We start from the raw sequence: 14,118 nt of genomic DNA, 5'->3' as shown, positions 1-14,118 counted from the left end.
AGTTCAGGTTAAACACAGCCTCTCTAATTCACCACACAAAGTCGGGGGGGGAAATGTCTTTTTGCTTATTAATGAAACCAACTTGTGTCTGAACTGACATCTCAGCCTCAAGCAAGAACATAAACAGTAAAGAATAAAGCAACCTAAAGAACACAGGAAGTTCTAAAAGTGTGGCAGGTGAAGCACTAAAAGTAGCAGAACATACCTAAATAAATGGCAGCAGCTCTACAAGGTAAGCTAACGGTGATTGGAATACATGGTACTGAATCACTGTAGTCTAAGCTATGCATAAACCACTTCAAAAATGAACCCTCAAAAATTATGCAACATATTTCATGTGACAGATTCTGACTTGTACCTAGTTCCGAAGTGGCAATTTCAGGAATTGTAATCCGAACCATTGTATTATTGCTAAGTTCCTGAAAAAAAAAAATGTAAGAGTTGAATTACAAAATGTATCTTTAAATAAAGCTAGGGTCCTTTTTCATCAGCTCAGAACTCATTTATGTATTAAGCATATTCCTAACTCTTGGGTATTTGCTACACTTAAGATTTGTGACCTCATATGATAGCTACATGAGACACTTGAAATGAATCTTGACCTGACTCACTTGAAGGAACTGATAAACTTCTGTGCCTTCTAGGGTATTCTACAGAGAAATATATAACCTTGGTGTTGGTCAGGAGCTGCTAGCAATGTCTTACTATACAGTAGAAGTAAGCTTACCCCTCATTTTGCTTTGCTAAGCGTTGACTCAAATTACAGAATACCTACTAAAGTTACTCTGTTGTGGACAGGGTCTCTTAGAGAATGAATGAAAGTTCCAAGCTGCTGAAATGTGCAGTCCTCAACGTAAGTCGAGTCATGAAGTTTGGAAGAATCCCTTAGCTCTGGAACTGGTGACAAAAGCACACTCTGAAAAGTGGTAAAAATGATTGCAGAGACTTGTTAAAACAAGAGGAACCGAGCAAAGGACAGCTAAAATGACCATTTTTGAAGTATTAATATGTATTTTGAAAACAACTGTGAGTGTCTTTCCATTCTTTGCATCAGAAATTTTACAAAAATCATAAATAAATAAACAAACAGAGCAGCACAAAATAGATCACTGTGTATTCAGTGGCTTTACAGAAGAAAAATAAACAATTTAGCTCCAAAAGATACCTCAAAAGTTAAAATCAATCAATCATTTGAAGGAAAAATGCCCAACTTTTAATTGCCAAGCATTAAATAAACAAGTACTTATATTGCCTTTTCAGTTTACTCTGTCAGCTAGTCCCACATGTTAAACATGGCTTACAAGATTTGTGTCACATACCCAGCTCTGCCCTCAGCCATCACTGTATGTTCATTTATCTTAATGTATCAAGGCATCCAAATTAAACTGGGCAGAGGAATGGGAAATGTGGTAAATGAAGAAACTATGGATGGAGTCTGTGGAGAAGGAAGCTGTGCATGAAAACTAGCGTGGAAAGAAAGAGAGTGGTCTTGATGAACCACAGAGAAATAAGAGAAGTAGAGCCATAATGAGTCTTTCATGACAGCTACACAAGGTTCAAAGTAAAACATTTTCTGGCAAAATACTTGTGTTCCCTCTAGCCATGCCCAAGCATCAATTCTGCACTATTAAGCAATGAGAAGGGACTGGAAGCCCCTCTAAAAGAGAACTGATGTGTCTGCCTTCAGATGTGTTGTAATTTAGAAACAGATACGTCTCAGTGATTGTAAAGTTTGTTTTTACATGCTAAAATGTTCATGAGGAAGTTTTTATGTAGAACTACTCATTTTTGAATAAAGACCACTTCCCAAATAGAAGATATCAGCATAAAATACCATTCCCACTACAGTTTCAATAAATCTGTCTGGGTAAAAGTAATGGAATACATATGCAATTTATATTCACAGAATACATTCTAGAAAAAAAAAAAGTATCCAGTTACCTGCTAAATTATGCCAAAGCTGTTACAACTAAAACCTTTTCAAGGCAGGATTCTGTTTCTTCTTACCTCTTCTAGGGGCCCCAGATGTTTATTCAAAGGCTTGGATGGAGTGCTGACACTATCCAATGGAGTGCTTGGCCGAGGCATTTGGTTGGACATTGTCAGAGATGGAGCAGGCAGTCCAGGAATAAAAACCTTCCCCACCTTTTATGAACAATATATAGGAAAATAAACAGTTGGATTTCGCGCCTGTGCTTCCACGAGCTTTCTTAGGTATATGGATGTTTTCAGATTTTAACATCTTAAAGGAAAAGTTTTAAGAAAACTGGATGTGTATTTTAACTAAAGCCTCTGAAAACTGGTGACAGCTTTTTAGTTTTAAGCCTTTCTTCAGATCATGATACACTGAAAAAACTACCATATATGGTCAGTATTGTACACTACTGCTTACAGGTCTATTTCCACCAAACGTTTTAAACAGTTTAATTAGGAAAGCTATACTTTCAGAGTGTTTTTTTTTCCTCAGTATACTTACTACACACACACACACACACATCTTTATGTGCAGACCCCTGTGTCCAAATCCTCTGCATACACTGAAAGAGCATAGTGCATCTCTATACAATTAAAAAAAAATGTTTTAATTATTTTGGATGAATTGCATCCATCCTAATAACAACCCTCTGTAAAGCAAAATGATTTGACATCTAGAACTATCCAGCATCCTACATAGGATGTTTTAGTTTAGGAAAAATTCTTGTTTTCCATATTCTTGACATTCTCTTTGTTTGAAAGAATTGCATTACTTTAGCATTTTACTATTGTAAAAAAAAAGCTCAAGAGATTATTTAGTTGTACCACAAGGAGCCAGTCATTCTTCAGAACCATCTTCCCAGCAGTGCACAGAAACTGCACTTGGTACGTGAGCACAGGCACCTTCTCAATCAAGTCTCAAATCAGAGGCAGTCTGCAGCAGCTTAAAATGGTATCATGTAATGTATGATGCACCCAAGATCCCTCTGCACAGCCTAGTTTGTAACCAAAGATTCAAACATTTGTTTGGGAACAGAAAAAACTGTTACTTACCCGAACCACTCCGGAATAAAGCACTAGATTGCCACTGCCTTCCAGAACCAGCAGTGTATCAATGCCCTGCAAGAATCAAACACCACATTCAGCTTCTTGTATTTAAGTAAAATATGACAACTGGATAACACAAGTGACAAAGCAGGATACTGCACAGCTAACAGTTTATACTAAGATACATACCTCCACTGGAGCTGCATCCTTTGCTTGAATATTGGTAACAGAGCCAAAGATCAGCTGTGACTTATCGTTGCTCTCTTGAAACTTTACACACCTAGAGATTTGAGAAAACAACAGGAAACGTAAAAGGACTGTCCTATCTGCTGTTACAGAAAGAAGACAAAATATTAAAGTTGTGTTACATGGTATAGTTAGCTATACTGTGGTATACTTGGTTACTTCCTCCTTCCTTTGCTTGTTTTGCCCTGCTATCATCTTACTTTTACTCTCCTACTCTAACTGAAATCCCCAGCGTAATTCTACTGGGTAAAGTTGAGGACAAATAAGAATACCACTCAAAGTACAGCAAACACTCTTTCAATTTCAGTTTCCTTTAAATAGCCCAAACAATCTATGCCAGTCCGGTTAAAAACAAGTCATATGAGAGAGAGTGATAACTTCGTGTTGTCATAACAGATTCCACTAGCTGAAGGAGTAAGTACGTTAAAACCCATATCTGGCTAGTAATTTTTAGAGTGTTCCCCTTTTTTCATCTGTCCCCAAGATAGGAATGCTCACCGCAGCTGGAGCTGGGATTCCACTAAAAAGCACAAGAACTTCTGCCCACAAAGGTCAGTGGTAATAAACACTTTCGATGCTTGGGAATTCTTCTCTCTGTAAATGAGACACAATGATCAGCATAGTGTTAGGTTTACTATAAAAATTTTAATTAAAGAAAACACAATGGCCACAAACTGTAGGGACTCATTGGACTTCAATTAGCAGTGCATCAAGTTGCTAAGAATGTGCTAGTCTCAGTTTCAGTCCTTCCACTAGGAATTAATTTTCTAGCACTCCAGTCTTCATGTTCCCTACTTTTTGGCATACAGAGCACATGCTGTTTGGCTTTGTTCTCCCATTCAATCTTAGGTTTTATGTTGTATTTTGTCCCTTTTGATGGTAACAGGGCAAGAGATATTCCCCCTAAAAAGAGTTTTATAAAACAAAACCAAACAAAACCGGAAACCCAAATCAATGGTCAGATTTGAACCTGCTTTGCCTGAGAAATCTCATGAAAGCACTACCCAGTTCAGAGAACTACAAGTAACACAACAAATAAAACCACTCCAAGTGCCCAACTCCCTTTTCAAGAGATCTAGGCACTTAGTGAGCACCACTTTTCCGAAAAATTAGGAAGTGCAGGTCCATGCACCTATTTTAAGGCAGTACTATTTGCAAAAAGCACACATGGAAAATAAGCTGTCATTTTACTTCCTTTCCCCAGCCCCCACTGGAAATCTCACATTCCAGCAAAAGCACTTAACCTCATGTTTGTGATGGTTTCTGTCCACAGATGATCTATACACAGCTCAGGAATGATTGGTTCAGTTTCTGTTATAAGAAAGGAATCACTGGAAGTGCTGTTTGGAGAATGGGTAATACTGTGCCTCCTCGGTGACTGAGTATTGCTGGAAAAGTTGAACCTCTGAACTCCTGAGAATGAATGTACTCCCAGGGCAGGGGAATGAGAGCGGCTGCAAGCAAAGACATAAAACACTACTGAAAAGTGAATTTACAAAACCAGATAGAGAATCCCTGTTAAGACAGAGAGCTCATGCACTGAGACTTTAAAAACAAAATCCTCCTGAAACAGCAGATAGCGCAGTATTAGCTTCCTTTAGCAATAGATTGTCATATGAAAACAATTCTCCATTCACTTCCTGTCATCTCTGTCAAAATCCAATAGATGAAATTTCAAAAGTAAGAAAACCAACATTTTACCGTGTGTGGTCCAGTCTGTAAAAACGCGTCTCAACCTGTTCCCTCTAAATATGGCTTTCTTTAGAAACAGAAAACACTCCTGGGACTCGAAAGACCTGGAGACAGTTTCCAACTCCACCACAGACTTGCTGTGTGATGACAGAAAAGTCTCTTTGTCTCCTGCACACCAATTACCCTCCTGTGCTACAGAGGTAATAGCACATAAACATCACAAGAGCATTCCACCAGGGCTTTCAGATGATGTAACAGAGAAGGCACGTACACCTTAGGCAGACAGACTTGTAAGGGCAGAGAAAGAAAGACAACAATACCAGATGTGCTGCCTGTTCTGTCGCTGATATTCCTTTGGTATCATCTGTCTACACGTTATGATCAGCACCCACCTCAAAGCAGCCATGTTGGAGATGGACGGCGAGCGGGACTGCATGCTGGGCGATGACACTGATCTGCTCTGGCTGTGGATAGATGAGTAGTTTTGGAAAGGTGAGGCCACAGGCGAGTCTCCTTTTGAAAGGCTCCTGAGATGAGCAGTCAAAGAGCTGCTAGTGGCCATATGCTGCGGTGTGCCCATCTGCTCCGAGAACTTCAGCACCGTGTTCTGCTCCTGGGAGAGAAAAGAGCTCTCCATGTTCAAATTACACATAGGCAGTAACAGCCAGGATGACACTCAAATAGCTTATTTAATCAGTTAGACGTTAAAAACATATGCCTATGTAGGTACTTAGCCTAAAAATTATTCCTTCCAACCATGCTCTCTCCCTTCCAGTCACCATAACTACTCCTGCGGTTTTCAGGCAGTAAGCTGTCACTTTTCTTATGGAAAACAACAGTTTGAGCAGTCCAAACTTTCTGGTACAATGGAAAGAACATCATGATAAGCACAGTATAGTACATTGCCATCACTATCGTGTGATCTCCATGACTGCAGTACAGTCAAAAACATGAAAGATTTTTTTTTTTAATGTCACCCTATTTTTTGGCATAAATAAATAATCAGCCATTTCTAACCGCCATGGCCATAATGGCATGTAAACACACACACTAAAATTTTATAACGGTATTTAGTCAGTAATAAAATTGTACCTCTGGCTTTACTCTACGAAGAGCCCAAACAGTATGTAAACTCTGTACGGTATCATAGGTCATCACAATGGAAGGTTCAGCACTGAGGAACACAATCCTCATGGTGTAATCAGCAACATACTGCACTCTAGCAGAGCCAAACACACCTGCTAAAAAAGTAGTTAACTTCAGTTAAGATGAAAACATTATTTCCACAGCAGTGTTATCATTTACAAGGTCAGCATTTTTCATACTCTTTTTTTTTTTTTCCCCCTGCAGTCTGGGCTTCTTTCTTGAAGAGTTTCCCTGTTCATGAAGCAGCTAAAACAACCCAATCCTGATTTCTTGAATGAGTGATTATTTGCCAATTTTGTAATACAGAAAATGCTTGAGTGATACATTTAGCATTTGATGTCAAGATCTAAACTTACCTCCAGACTTACAGACAAGAGGTGTTATCTCATCTAATGGATGCAGCATGCTGAACATAGTGGGCAAAGGTTCTCTAGAAAGAAATGAAACAAATCACGTTCAAAAAACAAATGCTAACAAGCATAATTAATTGCTCTCTCATGCAACCAGTGCATGTGCTGCAATCCCAAAACAACTCCTCAGACCTTAACAAATCTGAGCCTAAAAGCTAACAGCAGAGACGTATATCCCATTAATGTAAGCTTTTCTGGTTAACTGAGCAGAGTCAGACAAAGGCTGGTCTACCAAAAATGATGCCTCGGTTTTGTTTTACATTTTCTCAGAGCACTTGAGAATGACCCCACCTGGTGGCCACATGACAAACTTTAGCTAGGTTGACTGAACAGAGCTGGTACCAGGGGAGTTAGGAGGAGAAGGAGAAAACTCTTAACCCAAACTCTTCAGCTGAGTCTGAGTTCCACAACTCCCCACCCAGGTTCCAGACCAGCAGACAGCCATCAGGTAATCCGTATCCACCACAGAGCAGCAATAGTGCCAACCGTCTGTGGTGGCAGTAAGAACTTTCATGGAAGGCCAGATTATGTAGGATCAACCATGATTTTTGCAAAGTACCAGAGAGCAGAAAAGCCTGCAACAGGTACAACTTCATTCTGCAGTAATCCAGTAATCCCAAAGGGGTCCAGTGCAGATGGCTGGCCAAGGCCAGCCACTAGACACAAAACATGCAATAGCAGGCTGGAAGACCTAAGACATTATCAAGGGTTCATATTCAATGGAACAAATCCCCTAACTCACTGCCTAACTCCATTTGTAAGTGGATAAAGACATTTCACTGTCCCCACTGGCAGGGTGGTGAGAGCACACCACAGCAGCACATTAAGTAGGCTATTAATCTGAGCTAAAGTTTAAGCCTGTACCAAAATTAGAACAGAACACCCACTGCAGTTAGCTCATGGAAACATTTTCTTTTCCAGATTCTTCTCTCTTGAATATTTTCCAGACCTCTATTTCTAGTCCCAATTTTAACAAGAACTAGACAATCACATGTACCTGGAATGTATACATACAGACCAAGAGAGAGCAAGTAGGTATACTGAAGCTGTAAATATATACAAGCTGCAGATATATTCAAGCCAACCAACTCCTTACTCTTCTCTTCAGCTGTATGTCAAGCTACCAAGCACATGGTCTACAAATACAGGGCTGGATGCTCCATACGTTCAAAACATGTTGCAGCTGAGAGAAAAATTCTCGGTGACAATTCTCCCAGTGAATCTCTCCACCCGCTATCACAGACTGAAACCAATTCCCAGGTTAAACCTTAATAATATTAGGTTAGTAATACTCTACTTGCTTCCCAAATCCTGTTCTCAGGATCACCACTCCCAAGTAAAGACAACACAGTATCAGAGGAGGTTATGACTCATCATACAGCCCCTTCCTGTGAGTTCCCATTTCACCTGTCCCTGTGATGAACACACAGATCCTTTCATTATTGCTCTTCAACTCTTATACCCCTGTATTAAATTAACAAACGGTCTATAGCAAACCAATCAAAATCCACTCATTACATACCTGGGTGGACTTGGAGGTACTTCATGTGAAGAACTACTACGCTCAAATAACAAACCAAATTTTGTTGGCCAGACATTTGCAACCTATAAAGAATTACAGATATAGTCATGACAAAGATATCAAGTATTTACTGCATCAATTATGTTTCATGTTTGGATATCTCATTACAGCAAAATAAGATGCTTAGTCCTTTTCTTGAGACAAGTGTAACGTCAGTCGGCGTGGGTTCTCCAACTACCAAGCTGGCATTCTCGTACTATCCAGCTTCTTACAACTGGCTACACCACTGCACTTCCAAAAGTATTCCAATGCCCTAACGGCACCACCACACTCATCAGCTTTGACACGTTCACCCACCAGAATGAAGAATTCAGGCAGCCACCAACAGCAGTGCTTTACGCACGCCTCCCTACCATGGTACAGCGTGCAACCAGATGACAAGCCCATTTATGGAAAAAAAGGTTAAGCACTTACCTGAAAGGGTAAAGCAGCAATGTAATCCTTTCCCTCTATGCTATGCACATTTATACACGAGTTCTGCAATATGCAGATGCATTTCTCTACTATTTCATCACTGCCTGAAACTGCAGAACAAACAAAAAACAGTAAAATTCTCTCTTTTCATAGACATTCACTATACACAAAATGTAAACTCAAGGGGCAGGGTAGCAGTCTTGATACAGCAATTCCTGATGACTAACATCTCATGCTGAGAACTGAACTCAAAGTATTTGTTTGGCGTTACAATAAGCATAAAACTTACCATCAACTTTTTCAGATTTTTCCTGGGGTATAGTGAAGTCACACCACAAGGCCTAAAACCAAATACAGCGGAGTTATGTCTGAAGAACAATCTGAAGTTACTATAAAATCTCATCTGTCTGTATTTCCTAAAACAATTCCACCTCAAAACACTGAAGTACTATTTAAGGTGGACAGCAGGTATTTAGCTAATGTGCGTTCATTCAGTCACCGTTTTTCCACGTTTTCATACCTGTAGAACAGGGCTGTCAACAGTGAAAGCTTTATAAACGGTAGACGCTTGGTTTTTACTTCCTTTGCTCCAGATAACCATATTGCTGGCCACGTACAACTCTTCGTCGTAGTCCACTTCTTCCCCAACATCGCTGGCACCCTTCCTCAACTGCCAACTTTCCTAAAAAAAAAAAAATTTTTTTAGGAAAAGTTACAAGACACTGCAGGGCAACAGCCTAACAAGCGATCACAACAGATGACAATTTCTCAGTGATCATTCAGCGATCTGTCAGCTTGATTCAGGCAATTTCCTGAGGAAGTAGAGATTTTTGGAAAGCACGGGATACAAGAGGGATTTGGTTTGTACTTCAGGTGTCTTCTGGCGGATCATCCCTGTTGTTAACAGCAACAAGGACAACGTCAGTGCGGCGGGTACCCCCGGAAGGTGATCAAGGGCAATTAACTAATGAGCGACGCCTGCTACCGGGGGGCGCGGTGCTTATGTGAGCCGTACCCGCTGCCGCTCGTGGATGGTGACCTCGCGGAGGGACCCCACCAGGCCGGCCGCCCCGTCGGAGAAGCACAGCTCGGAGGCGGGCTGCAGCCGCCGCAGCTGAAGGGTGAGGGCGCTGGGGTGGCGCCGGCAGTGCTCGCGGCCCCGGGGGGCGAACTCCTGCAGGTCGCCGGCCGCGATCATCGTCGCCCTCTCTTCACAGTGGTCCGACATGGGGGCCCGATATCCTCATTATTTCCGGGGCGCGCACGCCCGCCGCGCAGCTGAGGCCCCGGGGCCCCGCGCGGCCGGCGGAGCTGCGCCGCGCTCAGGCACGGGCGGCGCGGCAGGGCGGGCAGGCGCCGGTGGCGGCTCTCACACGGGCGCGGCCATCTTGCGGCTCCCGCCCTGCTCCGCGCCGCGCGGGGGCCGGCGGGACGCAAAATGGCGGGCGGGCGGGCGGGGAGGGTGGGAGTGCTGCCCGCTGGGCGTTGGCGGTGAGCCCGAGGGGCTCCTGTTCAGAGCGCCCTCTGGGGGGTACAGGCATCCCGATCCGTGATACAAAGCCTCTGGGGCGTGGGTTGAGTCAAGGCCGATCTCGTCTGGGTTCCTCAGGGAGAAGTGTGATTCTGCTATCGTTTATTGCATCACTTATTCTCGTTCTTGTGGGATCTTCTCACGCCAGCTCATCGAGGCTGGCTGTTTTATAGAAATCACCACTTTAATTTGCAAGTGAGCAGGTCTACTCCTAGCACTCAAGGATGCGAGCATACGATGGAATATGTATGTTGATTTTTGTCTTTTTTATTATTTTATTTTTGATGTTTTGGTTGGTCCTGTGGAGTTGGACTTGATCCTTGTGAGTCCCTTCCAACTCAGGGTATTCTATGATTATATTCTATGTTCCTACACAAAATTATTCAGGTAGGAAAGATGGTGTCATGGTCTGTGAACACTCAGCATTCACAACTGGGCTGAAGGATTTGGGTCCTTCCACTGCCACCTCAGCCACCTGCATGCCTGTCTCCTTGCCACATTCCAAGGCCGCCTGTCTCAAAGCTGGAGCTGGATCACCCCTTAGAACCCACTTGCTTTGCTTCTTCTCCACTTCTGCAGGCTCTCCAGGGGCCTGCTCTGTGGTAAATGCCCGTGCACCCTACATGCTGGTGGTACAGATGCCTGAAATAGCTTTCACTCTGCCCAACATACGCTAGTTAGGGTATTCTTCTGTTTTCTTCTCACCCCTCAACAGTGCTTTCAGACCTTTTCCTACTAAATGTGATGAAATGAAGAGCGCTCAGTCTGTGTGCATTTCATGTCAGTTTCACTTTGACAGCCCTACCCTGTGGATTCTATAACGCTTTATGGGAAGCCACTTTCCAAAGGCAGACAGGGCACTTAGAAAATACAATATACCTTAAACTATTAACCAGGACTGGCAGGGCCTACTAGTGCTCTGTTACTCTGCAGTCATTTATTGGTGTGTTGTACAATTCCTCTTGAAAACACTTCAGATACCTGTGTGATATGGATTAGCATAACTTGTTGTAAGCCTGGGCTCCACCAACTTACCCCAGCTCCTGACACTGGTGGTGGGCACCTGAGTTGGCTGTTCTCTTGTATTGAGTACAGAAAGGTTGTATCGTCCACTGCAGACAGCCTGCAACACTCAAAGGCTGAGAGTGCTAAAACACTTGTAGCTGCATCTCTGACTACCAGCACTAGGTGTCAGGCAATTAGATGTTTTCTGATGAGACCAGCCAGATTTTGCTAAAGGAACTATGAGTTGATGTGCATTTTCTGAATAATTAAATGTCATACATTTGTAACTAGCTGTTTGGCTTCCGGCATTTGTTGTTTTCCCTTGGTTATGGTGTCACAGCAAAACATGCAGAAATACTGCTCTGGGGTGTACTCGGCTTCCAGAATCAGATTATTCGCATTAATTCCACAATCAGATTATTTTTATTCCCTTAAAAACAAGCCTTCCTGATGAAGTCAGCAGCACCCATCTTGTGGGCACTCTGGCACACACAGCCATCTGTACTATGTGGATGTGTCTGCAGTGAGCAAGCTTATCCTGTGGTATCTTCAAGCATTTGTACACTGTGCTGTGAGCTTTCTTCACCTCTCACCTTTATAATTGCTCACCTAAACAAGAGGGTGTTGCTAGCTACAGATCACAGTCAATTACTAGCTTTCAGCATATCACCACTGCTGCAGTGGCATACTTTCTCTGTTCACATATAAGTAGCATACTGGATTTTTTTTTTTTCTCAGAACCTGTGGAAACACAAAAGGAAGTGGGAGGAAGATTGATGGGGGTACAGTAACTTTTTCGTAGGTGTGCTCATAGGTGTTGTATTTGTTTGACAGACAATCATCAAAGAACAAGAGATGTACGAAGCATCCTGGTGGGAACTGGAAAGCTAGTGCATTCTGAAAAGGATGATTTATTTTGAAGATACCAGCTTCATATGGGAAATCGAAAGAGGGAGAAACAATAGAAGCATCAAAAATGTGTTTGAAATCATGGTTCAACATGTGGTTTGGGGGAATCCTTGGTTCAAGTCATGACAATAAGCATTATCATTTTCTAAGAAATGGGAAGCAAATGGCTGGGGAAAGCTGGACTTTGGAGAAGTAAGAACTCACTGAGGTATAGAGTACTTATTGCAGTTTCTGTCAGGAAGACAACTGAAAGAAATGGTAGCCTGGATCTTCAGAGCCAGGGACCAAATTTCCATATGAAGACAAATGGAAGTATTTACACAAATAAGATGGTGAAATGCAAACAACAATTTTGTGGGCAAGAAAAAGTGTCCAGGGCTCAAGAGTAAGGAAGTTCTAGCTACTGTCCAGCCTTGGGAGACAGCTTTCTGCTTTTGCAAAATAATCTACAGACCATGAGAATTGTCCTAGGAAGAAACAGCTGAGCCAAGGGACAGAATGTGCCAAGTGAAAGACAAAGTGTACAGTGTGCCCAAAGAAAACCTCACAAGAAAAAAGGTATTTTAGTAGCACCACAAAAGGCTCACTTTTCTCTACAAATTGTTTGAGGGCTGTATCCGATGGCTGGGATGTAACATTTAACTCAAACGGGACATCTGCCTTGATCTGAAAACAGAGTTTGATATTTAAAAAATCAGGAGAGCTTGCAAATAAGAAGAAAAATGTGCATGAAGAGAAAGCAAAAATATAGGAAACGAGATTGTACAAAATGAAAGTACAGAAATAGCAATGGGGGGGGGGGGAAATCTCAGCAGATAACATTCTGCAGCCCAATTCCTGAGTGTCATTTCTGCTAAACAAGCTAATTTCCTATATATTACATTGACTCCCAAGTCTTCAAATAGTCTTGCAAAGAAACAATGTCACTGCTCTGGAAAAAAAAAAAAGAAGCTGAAGGATCAAGTTCAGGCTCTAGTGTGGTAACACAACTTTCTACAACTTTCTGAGGGTACTGAAAGTGCTCTCTGAGATGCTGTGAAGAGAAAGCTGAGAATACCTGCAGAGCTGCTGATGCTATCAGAAGGGGATTATAACTTCTTGTAAAGGTGGGAGAAGCCTGTGACGATAAATATAGGTATCTCTGTGCTCACCAACAGGACTCTGCATGCACGTGTGTGCATACACAGGAAAATGTGGGCTCAGAGTGCCCTGGCCCCTGCTCAGTGGCAGGGCCTGAATGATGGGTAGGTAGGACTGGACTACCTTTGTGTTGGAAGCCCATGGCTGAAAGCATGACTCAGGAGCTGCTGATACCTGTGTGGTGCTCCAGGCACTCTGCCCTCCTCCTTCAGGCTGGGGAGAGCTGGGTGCTCCCTCCAGCGTGGCCTGTGTTGAGCTACAGAGCTGCAAGCACAACAGGTTTGGCTGGTTCAGGATCCTGGCACTCAGGCAGACAAGACAGGCAGCCTTTGTTTCCCTCTCCTAAGATCTGTCTTTCATCAATTAAAGATTCTTCCATCATTTCAGTCCTCTTGATTGCAGTTGATTTTTGGGAGGTATTCAGGGTCAAATCCTGGTTGATGCCCAGGCAGCAGGAGATGCTGTTTGGGGAGAGCTTGTGAGTCTGGCCAAACGTGTTCTTTGGGACTGAAAACACAGCCTGTTTGCATGCAGACCCCTGAAAAAAGATGAATTTGCCATTGAAATACAGCCAAGGAAATGAAAACCTTGCTGACACCTAGCACTCAGTGAGTAAATGCACAAATTTATTTGCATGTAGAGCTAGATGGGGATATCAGGACCTGAAAGCCAAGCTCCTCTTGGGAAGAAGTTATCTTGCCACGTTTCCTGTGGCAGAGGCTGAAGACTAGTACTGTGGAAGAGACTGAGCATGGCAATACATTGGGCAAGGTAGAAGCTTCGTGTCACTGACTTGAGAGTAGCCAAAGAGGCCAGACTGCTTCTCCTGAGAAGCACTGCTCATGCTAGCTGCTTACAGACCTTTTCTATCATGACCAGGGTGTGAAAGTTCCTCCTCTGGCTTCTCCTCTCCCTGATTTTTCCTGCCTCTCCACACACCAGCCTCTTCTTCATGTCATGCTGTTCCCGAATGAACTGTAACAAACCCTATTGAGCTGGAGACTAATTTACACCAGCACTGA

At 42.7% G+C, this 14,118-nt stretch overlaps 1 protein-coding gene across 2 annotated transcripts in view; it reads right to left on the bottom strand.

Annotated features, from left to right (window-relative positions):
- ANAPC1 (anaphase promoting complex subunit 1) overlaps positions 1-9,931 on the bottom strand; it is a 36,031-nt gene extending 26,100 nt beyond the window's left edge. The window contains exons 1-15 of one of the 2 annotated variants that reach the window (XM_083829656.1): positions 9,527-9,931; positions 9,032-9,193; positions 8,801-8,852; positions 8,512-8,621; positions 8,038-8,120; positions 6,462-6,535; positions 6,052-6,200; positions 5,352-5,572; positions 4,512-4,721; positions 3,766-3,861; positions 3,211-3,301; positions 3,028-3,093; positions 2,008-2,145; positions 776-916; positions 359-419 (exon numbers count right to left, since the gene is read on the bottom strand). In XM_083829656.1, the coding sequence (XP_083685782.1) occupies positions 359-419; positions 776-916; positions 2,008-2,145; positions 3,028-3,093; positions 3,211-3,301; positions 3,766-3,861; positions 4,512-4,721; positions 5,352-5,572; positions 6,052-6,200; positions 6,462-6,535; positions 8,038-8,120; positions 8,512-8,621; positions 8,801-8,852; positions 9,032-9,193; positions 9,527-9,739 (1,867 nt within the window). In that variant the 5' untranslated portion in view covers positions 9,740-9,931. The remainder of the gene's footprint in view (positions 1-358; positions 420-775; positions 917-2,007; positions 2,146-3,027; positions 3,094-3,210; positions 3,302-3,765; positions 3,862-4,511; positions 4,722-5,351; positions 5,573-6,051; positions 6,201-6,461; positions 6,536-8,037; positions 8,121-8,511; positions 8,622-8,800; positions 8,853-9,031; positions 9,194-9,526) is intronic. The other variant, XM_083829657.1, reaches the window with a different exon arrangement.
- Positions 9,932-14,118: the final 4,187 nt, after the last annotated feature.

This window comes from Anser anser, assembly GCF_964211835.1.
Source record: "Anser anser genome assembly, chromosome: 3".
NCBI classification, from domain to species: Eukaryota; Metazoa; Chordata; class Aves; order Anseriformes; family Anatidae; genus Anser; species Anser anser.
This window is presented reverse-complemented; position numbering and strand designations above follow the sequence as displayed.